Genomic DNA, 20,094 nt, shown 5'->3' with positions numbered 1-20,094 from the left:
TTATGAGTATTTAGTGCTTCAATGTTGTATTGGCTGTTAATGTTTCTAAGCCACCAAAGTCACTTGTAGGTGAGATGGGTGACAAACAAGCCTAATAAATAAATACAATAATTGTCCAAAAGCAATATTGACTTAGATGAATAAAAATTGTAACTTCAACTTGTTACTGATTTTTTTTAAAGGAGAGAAAGCATCCATACAGAAAAGGAGTCACTGAACAATTCATTTCAGGTCCCCTGAACAATACCATAAAGCCTTGGTGGCAAAATACCTAATTATATGAGGAATTTCTGGGAAACAAATTACTCTCTTTCCACATTTAAAAACCCTTGAAAGTGGATCTGAAATCAGCCCAAACATCTATTTGTCTATTCTTAAATGTTCCCAGAAAAACAACAAGGTGGGGGTCAATCTTATCTTTGGAGAAATGATGCTCCAAAAAAGAGGGCGCCATCACAGAGAAGGTGATGTAAAAAAGATGTGGAGACTAGAAAGAGTGCAGAGAAGAGCAACAAAGATTATTAGGGGACTGGCGGCTAATGCTGGGTATGTCTAGTTTAATGAAAAGAAGGACTAGGGGAGACATGATAACAGTGTTCGAATATCTCAGGGGTTGCCACAAAGAAGAGGGAGTCAAGCTATTCTCCAAAGCACCTGAAGGCAAGACAAGAAGCAATGGATGGAAACTAATCAAGGAGAGAAGCAACCTAGAAGTAAGGAGAAATTTTCTGACAGTTAGAACAATTAATAAGTAGAACAACTTGTCTCCAGAAGTGGTAAATGCTCCAACACGGGAAGTTTTTAAAAAGATGTTGGATAATCATTTGTCTGAAGTAGTGTATGGTTTTCTGCCTAAACAAGGGCTTGGACTAGAAGGCCTCCAAGGTCCCTTCCAACTCTGTTATTCTATTCTAAGACCCTTTTTCTAGGTCCCACCAGATTTACTTTAATTAAAAACTTTTCCTGATCCATAACCCAAGGCAACACAAGAAGGTTTCAAGATGAACTCAGAGAATTGAGAAGCAATACAGTGAGATTCTCCATCTAATGCCATGCTGGATCTTAATCCTCTGCCTTCTGCCTTTACAAGTATCCCTGCTTGTTTCCCATCTTTGAATTGTCCTGCAATTCATTGCTTCATCAAAAAAAAAATAACCTTACAGGAAAGAAGGATAGGTTTTGAAGCTAGAAAGCATATCTTTCTAGCCTCTTTGCTTCAGTGAAGGGAATTGCATTGCCTCTGTGGCAGAAATCTCTGTCAAAGCAAATCTCTGTTGCCTCTGTAACATAAAGCTTACACCATCTACCTTGTGCCACTTTTCAATTATTAATTTTCCTATTTTGCATGGCTAATTTTAATTTATTTTCATGATTTACAGCATAGCTATTAATATAAAATCTCTTTTTCCATTTATTATATTAATTCCTTTTAATTAGAATGGACTTTGAAGGAAATCCCATTTGGAAAACTCCAAGTCAGACAGTTGAATTTTGTGCAAGAGTGAGAGAGCATATTTGTCTAAAAAATAAATATTGTTCGAATTTCCTGTTATGTATGTTTCACAGATGTAAATCCATGAAGCTCATCTATGGGAAATAAATTCAGAAAGTATCATATTATTCCTCTGATATCATTCATAAAATAAGTTTATCTACAAAGCATTGTTTAAAATACAATAATATATATGTATACTCCAAAATAAGTCCCCTTAAGATCGGTGGGGTTCCCAGATAAGCAGGAGTGGATTTTTCAGCTCCAGCTCATGTTCAACACTGGTTTTAATTATCAAAGATATTCATATTTCTTGGGGGTCCAATTGCTGTTGAATATTTCGAACAATAGAGTTTCCTTTTAAAAAATCTGCTACATAGTTTAAACTTACAGTATGGAATTACTTCTCTAATTTTTGAAAAAAGTGATTCCAATTCCATCTGTTCGTAAGTGCCCTTTACCATTTAGAACAAAGACCTGTAACCTAATCTTTTCACCTTCTGATAGTTGGCTTTTCTGATAAACATTCTGATTCTCTTCTTGGGCTGAATATCACTCTCTGGCAAATGTGATAGTTACTGGTTTTTCTCTTCTCTCCCCACGCCCCCAAACTTCAATGTTATCTAATTATCCAAGATTGTCTGAACAAATCCTTGCAGTTTTCTAGGCAAGGTTTTTCATAAATAGTTTTCCATTGACTCCTCCCTAGGGTAGAGATAAAAGGACTGGCCCAAAGTCACCCAGCAAATATGTCAGGTTCAAGGATGATCTGCTTTCCTCCAATGGCCTGATGTTGTGAACTACCTTCATTTGTGCTGAATCCAAAGCAGTTTTTCCTATTATGGTTTCAAAATCAGCAGTTTAATAATGGAAGGGTGGCTCTTTCCTAAGAACAGAACATATGTTTCAAGTTTTATAACATGACAGAATTATACCATGTTTAAGAAATGGGTCAAATTAGTCACAAATTTATCTACTTTTAGAAAAGTCATTTCTCCAGTTACACATTAACAAACCAGTTAACACATTAACAAATCTAGTCAAAAAAGACAGATGAATCTATTCATTCCATTTGATTCCACTCCATTTGATTTTGTGTATGCATTTTCCTATCATATTGGACACAATTCCCATCTAATGTATTTGCTTTAGAATTCCATTTTCGTTTATTAGCACATTTTGGGTGGATATTTTGATTGGTGAGTCGTATGCAAATGAATATGGTAATGAATTTTATCCTGCAACTCCTCAAGTTTTGTTCTGCTGTAAAAGAGTTTTGTTTTCTAACTTGAATGCATGATAATTTATTTCAACATTATCTTTGTAGTGTTTTGGGGTTTATAGCTAACCTATTCGCTACTCTAAAGTTCCCTGGCATCTCTAACTCTTCTAATGTGAGATGTTCCCTCATGATATCTTCCTTTCAATTTAATTTAATGTTAGAAATAAGAGAAGCTGAAGACTTCTGAAAGATGAAACTTATAAAAAGCAAGACATTCATATACATACTGTTTGGAAAGCACAGTTATATTAAAATTCAAATGGAAATTATAACTGCATATTTAAACAGCCATTTTCTTTTCCCCAACAAGGTAGTTGTAAAACTGTTAGTTCAACAAAGTGAGAGTCATATATACTAATCTAGTAGAGAAATCTTTTTTGCATTTCGTGTTTATACTGTTTTTCTTTGAAAGAAGTTGTTACAGATACAATGCTATAAAACGTTTTGTGTGTAAATACATAGATGAACTTTAAAACTTCCAAATGCTCAGCACTTCAAATTTTAATGCCTACAAACCTATTTCCATGGGAAGTACAGTGCAATCAATCCAAGGTTTTAGGTGTATTTCCTCTCAAAGTATTCAAGGATATCAGTTCACTGTAATTTTATATTAAACAGCATACAAAGTTGTATTTTGGCTGAATGGAATCAATTATTTATTTGAAGCTGGAATTGTTATCCTCATATTCTAATTGCATATATGCTTCTGTATTCAATTAATATTAGATTGATTACATAATTAGCTAACGATCCAAAATCAAGCATTTGTTAAGCATGGTTCACTAGGTTAGTGAACCGATTCAACAGCTTTCTGGATTTCAATACCAAGAATTAAATTTTATATCCATGATATAAGCCAGAATTTCCTAAAGAATTTACCTTCTTGATAAACATCTGCATCAACATTTGAAGTTACATCATAATTCAAAAGATACTTTTGATTATTCATTCTTATAAATCAAAGGGTTGGAGTGCTAATAAAATACATTCCACATCTGGCATACGATAGAATTATGATTGGGATAGAACATGTGTGTGTGCAAATTTACTCCATCTTTATCAAAGTTATGTTTCCTTTTTCAAAAAAAAGAGAGCAACGAAACATAAGATCTATTATTCAGAAACAAAAAAGATGTCAGTTGAATCCAGCTAGGGCCTGTTCAGCCAAAATCCAATTTACTATTTTGATCCGAAAGGGAAAATTGTAATAAGGGAGATAGTATATACTAGAGTTGTTTAAAAAGATCATTATGATTCATATAAAATACATATCTATCTTTCAAGTGTTATTATTTAAAGGGCTCAGAAGAAAATAGTTCACACATATATGCATGAGTTATCATACAATGTATTTCTGTCAGTTCTTTAAATGTGTGAAAGGGAAAATTGTAATAAAGAGATGTGAATACTAGATTTGTTTATAAAGATCATTATGATTCACCTAAAGTATATATTTCCTATCTTTCAAATGTCCTTATTTAAAGGACTCGGTAGAAAATGGCACATGCGTGTGCACAAGTTATGATATATTTTTGTCAGTTCTATAAATGTCTGAAAGTAATATTCAGTTTGTTAAAGAGAATTTCAAAATTTCAAAATCTATCCTATTTTGAATTGCTATTGCTAACATCTCCTAATGTAGGTGAAATCTTGAATATTTTCCAGAGCTCCCCACAAAATCTTTATGGCAGCCTCCTCCAATCTACAGCCCTTCAAATATTTTATATTGCCTGTGTCCTCATCTCTGATCATTGGTCATGCTCTCTGGAGATGATGGGAATTGTCAGCTTGCAAATGTTTTCATAATGTTTCCATTAAGGTAGAATCTAAGAAGCCAAATAACAGATGTGCAATCTAGTTTATAATTCATGTCAGCAAAATCTATATACATTAAGTGAATTATTGCAAGAATAAACATCCCTGATCATTTCTATATACTAGATACTTTGAACTGGGATCGGGTGAAGGGTAGAGTGGAGAAATCAAGAGCTTTATAAAAAGTACTTTATAGCTTCCTTAATACATGATGTGTTCAGTACATGGACTATGCAGTACATGGCAAGTGTTTACCATAGAAAAAAACCCAACAGCTATTTTATACACCTTAACTTTTCTGGACCAAAGTTTTTATGTATTAATTTTTCACATAACAGAATACTTCCAAATGTAAAGAAGATTTTTACATGTATTCTCCCAAAATAGTGGAAGAAAAGCACTGGTCAAATGTATCTTTTACATCAATTACATATTTTATCAAAGGTAAATCAGAAGACACAAGATAGCCTTCAAAAATGTTGACAGCTTCAGAAAAATACTTATTAATAAAAAGCACACTAATGGGAAGTTTTGTGTATTCATTGAAGCTTAAGGAAAAAAAGACAAGGCAAGGCATTGGAGAAAGTAGCCAATATTGATATTAATAAGAAAGACAGAGCAATTATCCAACATTGTCATATTTTTATGAGTTAGCTTGTCATACGAAAAGGCAAGTACTGCTTGTTTCTGAGTTATATGTGACCTGCTACAATTCAAGGCAAAATAAGACTTTATTTACTAAAGGTATCTGATATAATTTGCTGATAGAAACTTAGGCATGTAGTTATCTTTTTCAAGAAGAAACATCAGAAGTTGCTTTTAAAGTCCTGACTATCATTTAAGAAAAAAAATCATTGTCAATTATATTCCTGTGCTAACAGTTCTTCTCCTGATTTTATTTCACATTCTCCTTCAGAATATTTGATATCTCAAATATTTGGCCATTTTTATTTTCCTGTTATTTATCATCTACTTGGACAGAGAACCCCACATAATAGTAATAAATACATACCCTAATTAGTTCTAATTTACATTTAGATGAACAGACATAAGTGAATAGTTTTTTTTATACTCAGTCTAAAAAATATTAAAAATAAAGTATCATTTTAGTATAAACTAAAATATCAATTTGTAACACGGATCAGTATTCACGCGTTCGGGGAAAAAGAAACAATTGAAGATTGGCACTTGGATACATTACATCATCATTCATGGATTTGAATGATGAGATTCTCATCTCCACTAGACAAAAAATCAATCATATTAGGTGGATATACAGTAGCTTGCTTACAATCATTGAAGAATTGGTTCTGCATCTACAAAAAGATTGATAGGCAAATTCATTAGGTTTCCATACTCTTGAAACAATGAGTCTAACAAAAACACCTGTCAATTAAAAAATATACCATATTTTTCACATTATAAGACACCCTCCCCCCCCCAAAAAAAGTGGGTGGAAATGTCTTATAGAGCGAATGTTGCAGTAGGGGGAGGGGATTGCTGCATTTTCCACCACCTGTTACCGTTGCCGCCGCCTGTCTCCAATGCCACTGTTCACTGCTGCTGGGGAATGCTGTAGCATTCGCTGCCAAGCAGCTGATCAGCAGTTGGATCAGCCTCCTGGAATACCACTGATCAGCTGTTCTAGGTGGTGGGGATTGCTGCCACCGTTGCTGCCAATTGCCACTGATTGCCGCCACCAAATAGCATTGGCGATAGGTGGCATTGGCGAGCAGTTGTGTTCAGTGGTGGCAAATGGTGAAAGGCAGCGATGGCGGCGATCAGCAGCAATAGGCAGTGGTGGTGGTGATAGGCAGTAGCAATCTCCACTGTCAGAACAGCTGATTGGCAGTATTCCAGGAGACTGATCCAACCACCAATCAGCTGCTCGGCAGGGAAGGCTCTACCCGGCTCTACCCGGCGGTGGCAGCAGCTCAGTTCAGTTGACTGGTTGTGGATACAATGGAGTGGAGCCCTAATGAGCCATGTGCCGGGGCTGCGATAACATACTGAAGCCGACCAGGCTGTTTGCTGTAAGGACGCAAGCCAGATGAATACCGGATGAATGCTGGGAACAGAGGCAGATTTTTTTTTCTTGTTTTCCTCCTCTAAAGCTAATGTGTGTCTTATGGTCCGGTGTGTCTTAGTGTGAAAAATACTGTTTTAACATATGTATTGATAATGGATGGTCATATAATCATATTCTTTCTATTTTTTAAAATTAGGAGACAAAATTGTTTTTAAAAGTGGCTTTGCTTTTCCCACTTCCCAAATATGCAGTATATACTCAAAATCAGATAGAAGTAGAAAAACAGATAGTTATGTACTTCATCTATTCTCTAATAATTAATAATCTATATCAATATATTTTTGTGATATATAATCTACTATTAAAAACATTTGGTATAATCAAGTTTTGGGTTTAAGGTTACATTAAGACAGAAAGCACAACTACATGATAACAAACATTATTAAGAACAAGGAATACATTTAACTTTAAGTAAAAATAACATTTCTACTCTTTTTCAAACCTTAATTAAAAGAGTATGTTGGCTATTGTTTAAAAGCATACTAAGTTGTTATTTTCTTAGCAAGCATCTTGTTATTTTCAGAGGTGTAATGTAAATATAAATGTAAACAGCCAGGAAGAGAGCAAAAAAACAAGAATCCTGAAATTGGTTCATTGGTAACTTTAATTATCATCACAGTTTAATAAAATAAATTAGATACAAGTGTATCAAGAAGCTCAAAACAGATAGATTCAAAATAAGAATTAAAACTAGATAAAACTATATTAAAAATAATATAATATAATATAATTCAATCTCTAACTTAAAACACAGTCATTTTCCTATGTTTTCTGCAATATATGAAATAGTGAGGTAAAATGAAACACGGAGTTCTTCCATTTCTTTAATAAGAGCTCCTTTATTTTCTTTAGAAAGAAAGATGATTTCTTGTTAGTCTTTGAAGAATTCTTTGTGATGGGACAAAACAATGCAAAAGAAATAAAATTCTGCAACAATATTTGAATAAAGATTAAGACTGTTAAAAGTAAAAAGAAGGAATATAAAGTGGGGTTATTTGATCAAGATTAAAATAAGGCTGCTGCTGCTGCTGCTTCTTTACTAAGTCTGCAATCCCTTATGAACTTTTTGCTAATACCAACATTGGAAATTTGATATGTGTCTGTGTCTGTGTGTATGTATGTATTGTGTGTGTGTGTGTGTGTGTATATATATATATACATATATACATACACACACACACATACATACATACATATATCCTTTGTTTATAGATAAGATAGAATATTAGGGTGAAGAGATACCTGTTTGTAACCTTATGGCGGTGAAGAGTTACTCAAGTGTCTATATTTGTTGTAATGAAAGTTGAAAGTAACTTATTTATATATTTCTTTTTCTTTCTTTAACATATTCTTTTTCTGATTTCTTTTTCCTTTTACTTGCACATTTGTCCTTATATATATAATTTCAATTATGTGAAATATAATTTGTCCTTGGTGAATACACACATACACACACATACATACACACAAACACACACACACACCAAGGACAAATTATATATCTTGCAAATACTTTTAATGAACTGACAACATTCATATTTGGCATTGAGGAAGACTTAATCTACTTTCATTAATGTCAAACATTGAGACCAAATTGCTCATTAGTCTGAAAAGCCAGGTATGTCAAATTGTTACTCCTGTCAACCACATGAAGATGTTACCATGCCTCCATTGAATCTTGTAATGAAAAAATTACATGTAAACCAAAATCTGCTTTATATCTTTTGCTAATTCTTTCTAATTCTGCCTGTCAGGCTTAAGCCCAGAAATGAGACTGTGCGATCCAATTCAGTTCAATCCTTTATTTTCTTACCACTAATAGACAATCTTGTCAAACTAAAGCTATAGCTTTACCATACACTTCTTTCCCACTCCCTCCTCCAGCTCAGGATCGCACAATTTCTTAATCCGATGTCCTTCTGGGAAAGTTCTGAGTCGTCAAAATCTTCTCCTACTGCTGCTTCAGTTCACATTCCACATCACATTGTTATATTATATAACAGATACCATTTCATCAAAGCGAGGTATTATCATATTAGTTTTCTTGGGGCTTGTTGGTTTTTCAGACATGTCAAGAATTTTTATCTGATGTAATTAATCTGTGATATCAATAGGAGTTATATAAAAACAGGCTATGCCTTACTGTTAAATTAGGAGGCATTTGGCCTTATGGAATTATTGCACCATTTCACAGAATGGATACAAGTAATGTAACTAGATATTATGACTACTTTTCTGAAAAACAACTATGTTAGAAAAAAATAGCATTTGTGCACTTTCTATTTTTTTCTTTAACAAAATGTAATAATGAACTTACAATGTCTAGAAACCTATGGAACTTATTCAATTTTCACAGAAATAAATAGGATCTTCAGGAACTCTTCTGAATAAAATTAGTTCTTTACAGGTGCATTCTACACCAGAGGTGGTATTCAGCAGGTTCTGACCAGTTTTGGAGAAGCGGTAGTGGAAATTTTGAATAGTTCGGAGAACCAGTAATTACCACCTCTGACTGCCTCCGCCCCATCTATACTCTGCCTCCCAAGTCCCAGCTGATCAGGAGGAAATGGGGATTTTACAGTAAACTTCCTCTGGAGTGGCATGGGAATGGAGATTTTATAGTACCCTTCCCCTGCCATGCCCACCAAGCCATGTCACTCCCACCAAGCCACGCCCAGGAGAACTGGTAGTAAAACATTTTTCCCACTAATGATCTACACATCTCTCTTTTGCCCCTTGCTCCAATTTTATTTCATTTATGTCAGTTTGCTAGTAGCCATTTTCAAGTCTTCCTTCAAACTGGATACTTTGACCTGATTCTCCCAACTTAAAATCTTTCTACTTACTTTTGCTTTGTATTGTTTTCTTGTACAGTCTAACCAACACTTCCTATTTATTAGCCAAGCTTCTGGGTCAGATGTGGATGTCATAGCAGTAAGTGTGTTAGCCCTAAACAACATTGCCCAAAACGTTCTATCTGTAAAATATCTTTACTTTTACTTTCCTTTTCAGAGTATAATTAAATATCTCTATAAAATTAATTTTAGTTCACTATGACTAACTAAGTGATAAACTCTAACATCCTGAAAGTTTCTTCACAGGAATGTTTGAAATTTCTGCACTTTTGTCTGTTTGTAATTTTCAGGACAACATCTACTTTGGAAAGCAGACACCTTTTTCAACTAACATTTCAGATAATTGGGGCTATATAATAAGTACATGTATGGCCAGTAACATTAATCTTATTCCTTTGATTTTCTTTGGAAAATGTTGAAACATCCATAAAATAAGTCTTCCATAGCTGGTTCAGACCTAATTGTTTTAATTCTAGGGAAACGGACCTTTGCCTGATTATGTAGTATATCAGTTCCATGAATAACTATTTATCATCTCTTCTTCTCTCTTGAAACAGATAATTCATACCCCATATCTCCCTATAATAATGTAATAAATGTTCTTTTGAATGTCTTTCTACTCAAACATATTGAAAAACTGGACAAAAATAATAACACATCAATTAAAAAATTTATAATGTAATTTATTTAATTTATTGATTAAATAAATACATAGCATCATATGATATTGGAGGAAAGTGTCTTATCATCTTCAGAACAAGATTGTGATGCTGCTATCCTATGAGCTTGCTTTCTGGCTGGTTTGAATCCATGAATCAACCCCACAGTCACAAACAGATCTGATTTCACTTGAATTACATAACTCACATCACAATAAAAGTGGTGCAGGTTCTCTGTAAAAATAGAATCATAGCTCCATTCCAGATCTCCAATGTTCCCAGAAGATTTCTCATAGTAGTAGTCATCACAGTAATATGTGAAGGCTTCCTTCAAAGGTAGTGTTAATTCAGACTGCAAAATATAAATCAAATCCTTTAGGTTATGTTCAGCCACTGGTATTTACAATCAAGTAGTGAAAGCCATTTACTTACTTGCCAGGGATCTTTTGCTTAGATATATAAGGTGTCTGTTCAACATTTCACAAGGTTATTGTGTGACATTGCTTCTATTTTCCTCTGTTCCTCATCAGCGTCACCAGAATTGCAAGGTTGCTTATGAGAACCAAAGATTAGACTGAGGAAGTAATTTTCATGATCAAAACTGCAACAAACTCAGCAGAAATAAACTTTTATTAGAGATTTCTTTATTGGAAAAGCACTCAAAATAGGGTTTGCTTCAATATATAGGTTTTCAATGTTGTCATGCTCTAGGTGACACGAGGTCATTGCAATCAAGTGAAAGGTTATATTAATCATGAACTTTAGGACTGGCAATCAGCCTTTCTTGATGGGGTTATGTAACATGTCATACTTGGTACAGCAATGTAACATTCCATATATGACAGGGATTGTCATCCAACAATGTCTGAGCTTTAACTGTTTACTTTAATGATAGCACTAATTAAAACTACTGAACCCGTTATAAATTAGGACACGTTTTAACAACTAACAGGTAAGTTAGTATGAACTTCAGCAACTGCAGAGTGTCAGAGAAGAAAGACTGTTTTGTTAACAAGGAGCAGATTTGTTAATAGGATTTTATACGAGAAACAAGGCAGAAGATGACTAAACAATCACAGATACTATCATAAACCAAATATCTACTTTTTATTTCAAAGATGGCATAATGTATAATGCAAAGCATACATTCTTTTTTCCATATCTCTTTTCCATATCAGCAAAGGATTAAGTATAATATTTTCTGGCAAAAAAGCAAATGTTGAGGGAATTTGAATCCAATTTATCTCATCGTGAATTATTAAGCCATTTTTGCTATGGATAATTATGAAAAACAAAGAAAAAGGTGGATTGCTCATTTCTCAGTTTGCTGTATGATTTAACCCTTTAAAGTTCTGAACTTTAAATCATCTTCTGCTATGGAAGCCCCTATTTTCTCATTTCCATAGTAATGAACCCTCTGAGACTATCCCTTGCCATGCCGATACAGCTTTCTGCTGACATAACACTTAGGGGTGTGCAAAGCAATCAAAAGGAGTGTTTCACAAATCCTATTAAGCACAAGCAAAGCATCTCTCCTTGGAGTAACCACCTCTTTTGACAGGCTGACAGGGCTGCTTCAAAGGCTTTCCTCCACTGTCTGTACATGTGTATGCAAATGCAGAAACGATCCACTGCCAATCCCAGCAGAAATGTTGCCTCTGCACACACATACATACAAGCGGAACAATCTTGAAAGCAGCCAAGCAAGAAGGAATGCTTCATTCAAACAGTGTTTTGCAAAGCATCTTTTATGAATTCATTGTATATATGTGCAAGAGTAGGACATCTTTTGCATTTCAGAAGCAGAAGATGTACAAAAATACATCCGACTGTTGAACAATTTGAAGAAAAGTGCTCGATTCATGCTTCCACGTGTTGCAAAGCACCAGTTTTGATGCTTTAAACATCCTGATATAATGTCATAACATTGGTAGAAAGTTACAAATGACAATCAGGGTTGGACTCTCATATGAACACATCAAACAGGAAGGAAAATTATATAAACTATAATGCTATGGAAATACTATGGCAACTTGAGGAAAGGAAAGATATTTTCAATACAAAAGTGCCCCACCAGCTAAACCTGATACAATAAATCAAAGTCCTGAGATGACAAGACCATGTTCCCATGATATTATAGTAACTCATCAAGAAAAGTTGTGAATCCAACCAGACAAGGAGAGTGGATGGGTTTTATATGTATTATTCTTTGCAACTATATTCACAAATGCATTTAATACAATACATACTTATACAGAGAGACACTGATGCTATAGGAATGTTTAGTCATTCTGAATATTCCAGATGCTCAGTATGGTCTTGCAATAAAAAGTACAAAAGTCATTTTGCCAGAAATTCCCTTCTTACCCCAATGGATGGTATGTGTCTTCCTCAATTTTGGATCCTCTGCCAGAGGCCTGGAAGTTTGAGAGTTGTGTGCAGTTATCTTATTTCTTCCCAGCAAAAGCACTTTTTTGGGCAGAGATAACTGGTGTTGTTCCTGGATTTGCTGGAAAGCTTTCCTAGTTTAGGAGTCACAGCCCCAAGTGTTCTTAATCATCATTAGGACCAGTTTGGCCCTTACTTTCAGCAACTTCTCTAGTTCCTCCTTCAGGCCCTGGCACTTTTCCAGCTCTTCATATTCCTTCCTGATGTTGCTATCACTTGGCACCAGTACATCTATCATCACTACTGTCTTTTGCTTTTTGTCTGCTGCTTTGATGTCTGGTTGGTTGGCCAGTATTTACCTGCCTGTCTGGATCTGGAAATCCCGCAGTATCTTAGCCCTGTTATTCTCCACAACCTTTGATTATAGTTATAGTTATAGTTATAGTTTAGTTATAGTTTATTAAACTTGTATGCCGCCCTATTCCCAGGGGGACTCAGGGCGGCTAACAAACCAATAGGGAAGGGGGGCAATACAAAGAAAACAAACAAGACAGAAGCAAAATACAAAAAACAAATTTAAAAACTCCTCAACAGCTGCAACAATTCGAGTGGGGCTGGGAACTCATCAGCCCCAGGCCTGCTGGAACAGCCAGGTCTTAACGGCTTTGCGGAAAGCCTGAAGGGTGGTGAGGGTCTGAATATCCACGGGGAGATCGTTCCAGAGGGCCCGAGCAGCCACAGAGAAGGCCCTCCCCCGGGGGGTCGACAGTCGACATTGGCTAGCAGATGGAATCCGGAGGAGCCCATTGATTGAATCTTCCATCTGAGGGTCCAGCCTATGAGGGTCCAGCCCACATATTTGCAGATGTTCCTCTACACAATGCCAGCTACTTATTGTTTCACTCAATGTATGCTGTTCCTGCCTGCAATTTACACCCTACCATTATGTGTTCGGATATCTCTGATGCCTCCCTGCACAGTCTGCACCTTGGATCCTGCCTAGCATGCTAGACTCTTGCTTCTATGGATCTAGGGCTTGGTGCCTGTTCTTATGCTATAAGCAGTTCCTCAGTTCTCTCTTTTAATCCAGTCCTTTCCAGCACTGCCATCTCAACTATCCCATGCAGAGTCTTGTATTGCTACTGCACTTACTCCATATGATCTTCCTCCCATGTCTGCTGCTGTTTTAAGCATTCTCTCAGCATCGATCTTCAGATGCCATCTTACTAATGTACTCTAGGATGCTCTGGGTTTTGTGCAGGACAGTGTCTTTGACAAACAAAACTCTCTCTCTCTCTCTCACACACACACACACACACACACACACACACACACTTACACGCTTAGAGAGTGAAATTATTTTTATGAATACTCACACTACAATATTTTTCTGCACTAGAACAATAGGCAATTTTGCATAGACAGTTGCCTCAGTATTACAAATATTTGTAAAGCTTTGACATCACCATGAACATTATTCTTCCTTCTTTACTGACGTCTAGTTATTCGAAACTATTGTCTTCTTTATCTCTTTTGAGCATTTCCCAGAAGTGCTCAAGCAAAGAATAGCATGAAGCCAAAATTCCAAGAAACCTAAAACTCCCACACCCTGATAAAACATTAGATCAATAATCCTGTTCAGGTTTACTTAAAAGTGAATTTTATTGGAAAAAGAACCAGGGCTCACCTCTGAGCAGATTTATTTCACCCTGGTGCAATATGAATGTTCAACAACTCTTAAGACATTTTAGAGAAGGTTTGCTCATGCAATAAAAGTGCAGCTGTTACTTAGTTTGGAGTGGGATAGGGTGGGGTGAAAATATAACATATAAAAGTTATTTCATGCAGTTATTATAGATTATTCCACTATTTTACCATAGCATGGCTTTTGAAATTTCAGTTGTTTGGAAGCTAGCTTTTTTTTTTGTGCAAATCCCAGGTTCTCCTTCCCTATCATAGTTACTTGAAGTTTATTTCTAGTACTGTATAGTTAATTTTTGTATTTGCAAAGATTATTTCGTCTTGATTTTTTCTTCAAAAATTCAATAAATACCCAATTTTTTAAAAAATAGTGTATAAATTTGTGGGATTAACTTTGATTCAGTTGCCAAAAGAGATTCTATATATAAATTTCATGTAGTGAGAAAAATCATTCCTATCTTCTATTTCATATCCTATAATATAAATCCATACAGCAGTACCATCATGATAAAACATGTCAATTTTAACAAAAAAAATATTCGATAACTGCAAATGCACACTTGCATTAAAAGGCAAAGCTGTTATTTTTGATGTGAAAAAGAATAGTTTAACTTTTCTACAAAATGTGCTTTACTGTGGTCCACCTGTCATTGAGTTAAAACTGATGTTATAATTTTTTTCCACTTTTCATGGCTCTTGCAACAAAGTGGTCTGGATTAAATTCTTTCTTGGCACAGCTCCAAGAACTCCCTAGGCTTGCAATTCAGAATCATTTGACTCTGCATTTATTTTCCCCTGCACCAAGTGATCACAACAATTTCATTTGCTGAGGCAACAGACTCATTTTTCTGTGCCCTGGGTTGTCAAAAAGAGATTTTCTCTTAGTTTTGATTAGAATGCAGAGACTCATCTGCTCCAGGGTTTAGCTAACAAAAGGAACTATCAAGACTTCCTATCGGGAAAACACATACTCGGTTTCAGTGCTACTCTGCCTTTATTTATTAATGAGAAATGTTTCTGGAAAAATGTTTTGGACATCTTTCATTTACATTTGGAATTCACACAGTGATCAGATAATTGGCGAAAAGATAGGAGAAGCCCATCTAGATTCCTCTTTACCTCAAAACAGGTGGTATACCTCAAGAGGACCGAGTCCTTTCTGAATTTTTGCTTCTTCTTTGCTCCCCATCAGTCAAAGATAACACAAGAGAGAGATTTATGTTTTAGATAAAGAAATTGCATGATATGAAATACCTAATGACTTGAATCAGTGCATCTGTCCTTGACCGAGACATCATCAGTTTGTGCCATGCACAGCATGACTATGTCATCCATTCAGATCCCAAGGAATGTGACACCAACCAACTGCTCCTCTTGTGTCCATGAAAAGTAGGTAATGATGGAAAGAAAAGCTATCTTCATGTAGTTGCCCATGTGAAGGGGAACTGAATGAGATAGCAGCTGCTCCTGAATCTCTCTCTCTCTCTCTCTCTCTCTCTCTCTCTCTCTCTCTCTCTCTCTCTCTCTCTCCCCCAATCTCTCTCACACCCACACACTCACACACACAGGGAAGAGGGAGGGAGGGAGGGAGGGAGGGAGGAAGAGAGAGAGAGAGAGAGAGAGAGGGAGAGAGGGAGAGAGAGAGAGAAATAGTTATTCCTTAGTGGAATAGACATACAGTATTGGGAGCCAAAAACTATTTCTGCCCACTCTCTGCATGGCCTAATCCTAACTGAAGCATGAGAGGGTAAAAGTAACCTAAATCAACTGCGTCTGGAAGGCACAGCTGACCAGTTTTTTCTTCTGTTGTATCCACAGTTGTGTTTCTTATTCTGTACCTATAGATCAGTGATGGCTAACCTTTTTCTTGCTGGGTGCCTTTTTGTTGTTGAGTACTGGCACTCATAATGCAAAGCACATCCCTGCATGTGCATGCGCGCACAACAGCCTTCCCTACTCCCCCTCCCCCGCATTACTCACCTCCAAGCTGAGCTTGGTATTTCCTCCAGGTGGGGTGGGGAAGGCCATTTTTGCCCTTCCCAGATTCCAGGAAAGCCTCTGGAGTCTGGGGGGTTGAAAAATGGGCCCAACGGGTCAAATGAAAGTTTGAAAACAAGCTTCCAGTTGGCCCATTGGGCCTGTTTTACCCTACCTAGGTTCTGGAGACTTTCCTAAAGCATCGGGATAGCAAAAACAGACTCCCCCGGCCCTCCAGAAGGCCGAAAATCATCTGGCCAGCACACACATGCGTGCTGGAGCTGATGTTCATATGCCAGCAGATATGGCTTTGCATGCCATCTGTGGCATGTGTGCTATAGGTTCGCCATCACAGTATACACTCAGTCATTCTCTGTGGCAGATGGACTCTCCTGAAGGAAGCTCCTATGATAGCTTTTCTACCAGGCTATTAAAGGGAAATAAGGCAGGGAAAAACTGAAAATTTCAACACTTCTGTCCTATCTACAGTTTGAGGGAAGTTGATTGATTCTGCTTTGGTCTCCCTCCACCTTTGAATGGAATGACAGATAGGATGACTGCAAGTCTCAATCACTCACCTGCTATCTCCTTTTAGGAGCTCTGTTGCCTGGCATATGTGTGAAATCTCCCAAATTCATTTTGAAACTTATAGTCCAGGCACATCTGGAAACAGCTTTTCTGTTCATCCATTTTCAGTGGCCTGGATCTAATAAAGCCACACCGAGGGATGGAAAGTCATTATGCTAAGTAAGTAAATAAATAAATAAACCAATACTGTCTCTACCTTGGGGCCAAGGTAAAGAGTAAGAGAAGAATATCTAGCAGAAATTATAGTAGTTCTTTGAAAGAAACAATGAGATAAGAATGACTATTGCCTATGGTCCAGTAAAACGTAAGCCAAAAAACACCCAAAAAGAATAGGGAGAAGTTTTATCTGTTCTTTAATCTTCAGTCCACAGCAATTCTCTTTCTAGCAAGCTTGGTGAAGGAACATTAGATTGGCAAAGACCACATTGTTGGTGAAAGACTGCATGTGGATTTTTACACCCATACACCAGCAAGTAGTCAAAACATGCAACTTTTTGGGTGAAGAATATATAGACATTAATAAAGTTAATAGAACAAGATAAATAATAAGGCAGCTGTATAACTCTGTATTTCATTATAAAATTATATTTTGATTATATTGAATGATATTTAAAATTTTCTTTCTCAATAAAGAACAAACATAGTTTAAGTAAAAATAAGAAAATTTGGATAAGCCAGTCTGTAAAACAAACTTTAAATAGATGATGTTTTAAAGAAGTATGCTGTCAAAGATACAGTATATATGTAAGCAAGTGGATTTTGTTAATGATTTAATTGTCTGACTCATAAATTAGCTAGAAGTGGGGCACTGAAATATAAATAAAAGTTTTTCTCAAATACTAAAAGGGCATTAACTTTGGGTATTGCGTAATACATGGATTTCTACTACACAAAAATAATTACATGATGTTTAAAATTAATATTAAATTCTCAGCCGCCCCAAACCACTGTTTTTCAACCTAAGGTACCTCATCCAACATTGCCATCATAATTTAGCCATTTCCTGCCCTGCCATTTGTTGAACTCAAATGGGAAAAAATGGTTGAATAGGGTATGAAACACATCCTTTCAAACACAGATAAAACATCATCACCTCCTCATTTACATAGGACTCCACCCACAGTATGTTGTGGTGGTTGCCCTCTGAAGGAACATCCTGTGGCACCTCTGACCAATCCAACCCTTCAAGCCTTAAAAAACATGTTTTTACCCCAAGTTTTCAGATAGATTGCTGCTGGCGAACTTTTTTTGATGTGTGACATTGCCTGGGCTATCATTATTCTCTCTGTAACTCCCTTTTATATTTATTGTCTCTTTAGTATGTATTGTATTGGTTTATAATAATACACTTCCCAGATTCTCTGTTGGGTTGGGAAACCTTAGAAATCTGATTATCAATCAATCAATTATAAATATGACACAGTGTTCTCCAGCACGGAGATCATTCGCAAATATGCATGAATGCGCAAACATATTTGAATGCATAAACTCAGAAGCTTGGCATTTAACTGGCAAAAAAAAGTTACCTATTCCTGCCTTCAGTTTGATTTGGAAAACAGTACAGAAGCCACCAACAGCTGTACCAGCCTGTCATTTCATCCCCAGCCCTAGCATTCTCAAATCTCTCAAATCCCACCTTTTCCCACTTGTATCCCCATTTATTTATTTATTTTAACAGGGAAGGGATGAAGACAAACGCGACCCTTGCCCATTCCGTTTCTTTCGAAAACTCCAGTCTGTACTTTATTAATTGCTCGTTCCTTCGTCCGCACTGATTGCAACGGAGACCAATCAGGTCAACAGTCACACCCCGCTTCCGATCTTTCCTACGGACGTTCTTGTCCTTTTAATGAGCTCTCTATCTCGGCGGCGCCCGTTCCTTCCCAGTTTGCAAAAGAAAGGAAAACGGTTCGGGAGAGTCCAATTCCCGCTTTGGCTTGCGCCTCCCCAAAGGCGACCGAGCAGACGGTTTGTCCTTGCGCGAGTAACTGATTGTGCCGCCTTGCACACCTGCGCTCACCCGTCGGGTCGGTATGCTTCAAGGTCCCTTAGCCCCGGGAACCCAAACAATGCCAGAAGTTTTCCAGGGTGTTATCGCCCACACACACACACACGCACCGCCTCGTATATTAGCCTTGGAACTACTGTAGTCAACGCAAGCAAAATTAAGTTGCACAGAAGGTTTATTTTGATAAAGGGAGACTTCCCACTCAAGGCTACCATTGCCTGCACTATTTCAACAAGCATCGCTTTCCCCTCCTGTCCCCCAGGACCCCTAATTTAATGTATCCGAGACCTATCAAAAGCGCTGGCAGGATTGATATCCTTCCTTATCCTCTCCATTCAAAAGTGGGATAGAGTACAGGAGTTAAGTAGTTGCGTTTTTTAACGGGGGGGGGAGGGAGTTTTGACGATTCCGGTGTAAGGGTGGGGTGGGGAAATCGTACTGACCAGTTGTGGGAACATCAGGAACCAGCTTGATGGGACCGATCTGCCGCATCTGAAACGCCGTCCTTACTTCGTGGCAGCTGGGATTCTTGATTCCAGAGACCCCGCTGCATAGTCCGGTGGCCGCTGCCGCTAGCAGTAAGAGCTCGAAACGTCGCCAACACAAGGAGACTCCGGGACTGTTGTCACCGGCCATTTCCACATTCCCCACAGGGGACAAAGATAAACCAGGGGACGCCCAGCACACGTCCCAATTAATAAGTCGGCAGGCTCACAGGCACGAAATGAGGGAACAGGAGGGAGTGAAAGAGGTGGCAGCGAGCGTTCAAGTTGAAGGGGGAGTGGGGAACTTGCCCTGGATAAACTTGCGAGCTGTGGGCGGGGGATTGAAAAGAAGGAGAGGGGGGGAGCCCCGCGGAGGTCCTGCACCGAACCTCTCGAAGCCCTGATCCCGGGAACTGCGACTCTTGGAACCTTCGCTTTTCCCGCGGGCGTTCGAAGAGTTGGATAGCTAAAAGCTCGTCAGCTGGGGAGACGCCAGTCTTGGAAATATGACTTTTCCTCCTCCTCCTCCTCCCCGTTCTGCCTCCAATGAACACGCCCGGCGGGAGGTGGTGGTGGTCCTGCAGTCCATCCTTCTTTATTCCGTAGTTGCTGTAAGAGGAGCAGTCGTCCTATTTATTAGCTTGCGCTATACGTTACACTTTTCCCCAATAAGGACGTTTCTTTTAAAAATGCGTTTGCATCCCGATACTTTTTCTTTGTTGCAATACACTCCAATGCTACACCTGCGAGTATTT

The 20,094-nt window shown here is 37.3% G+C and overlaps 1 protein-coding gene across 2 annotated transcripts in view; it reads right to left on the bottom strand.

Annotated features, from left to right (window-relative positions):
* Positions 1-19,850, bottom strand: part of LOC106548573 (glypican-5) — a 319,942-nt gene extending 300,092 nt beyond the window's left edge. For both annotated transcript variants that reach the window (XM_087725521.1, XM_087725522.1), the window contains exon 1: positions 19,298-19,850. In XM_087725521.1, coding sequence (XP_087581647.1) covers positions 19,298-19,490 — 193 coding nt within the window. In that variant the 5' untranslated portion in view covers positions 19,491-19,850. The remainder of the gene's footprint in view (positions 1-19,297) is intronic.
* Positions 19,851-20,094: the final 244 nt, after the last annotated feature.

The sequence above is a fragment of the Thamnophis sirtalis genome, unplaced genomic scaffold, assembly GCF_051295495.1.
Source record: "Thamnophis sirtalis isolate CommonGarterSnake01/CBP01778 unplaced genomic scaffold, rThaSir2_p1.2 scaffold_11, whole genome shotgun sequence".
Taxonomy (NCBI): Eukaryota; Metazoa; Chordata; class Lepidosauria; order Squamata; family Natricidae; genus Thamnophis; species Thamnophis sirtalis.
The sequence above is the reverse complement of the archived record's forward strand: the minus strand, read 5'-3'. Positions and strand labels throughout refer to the sequence as shown.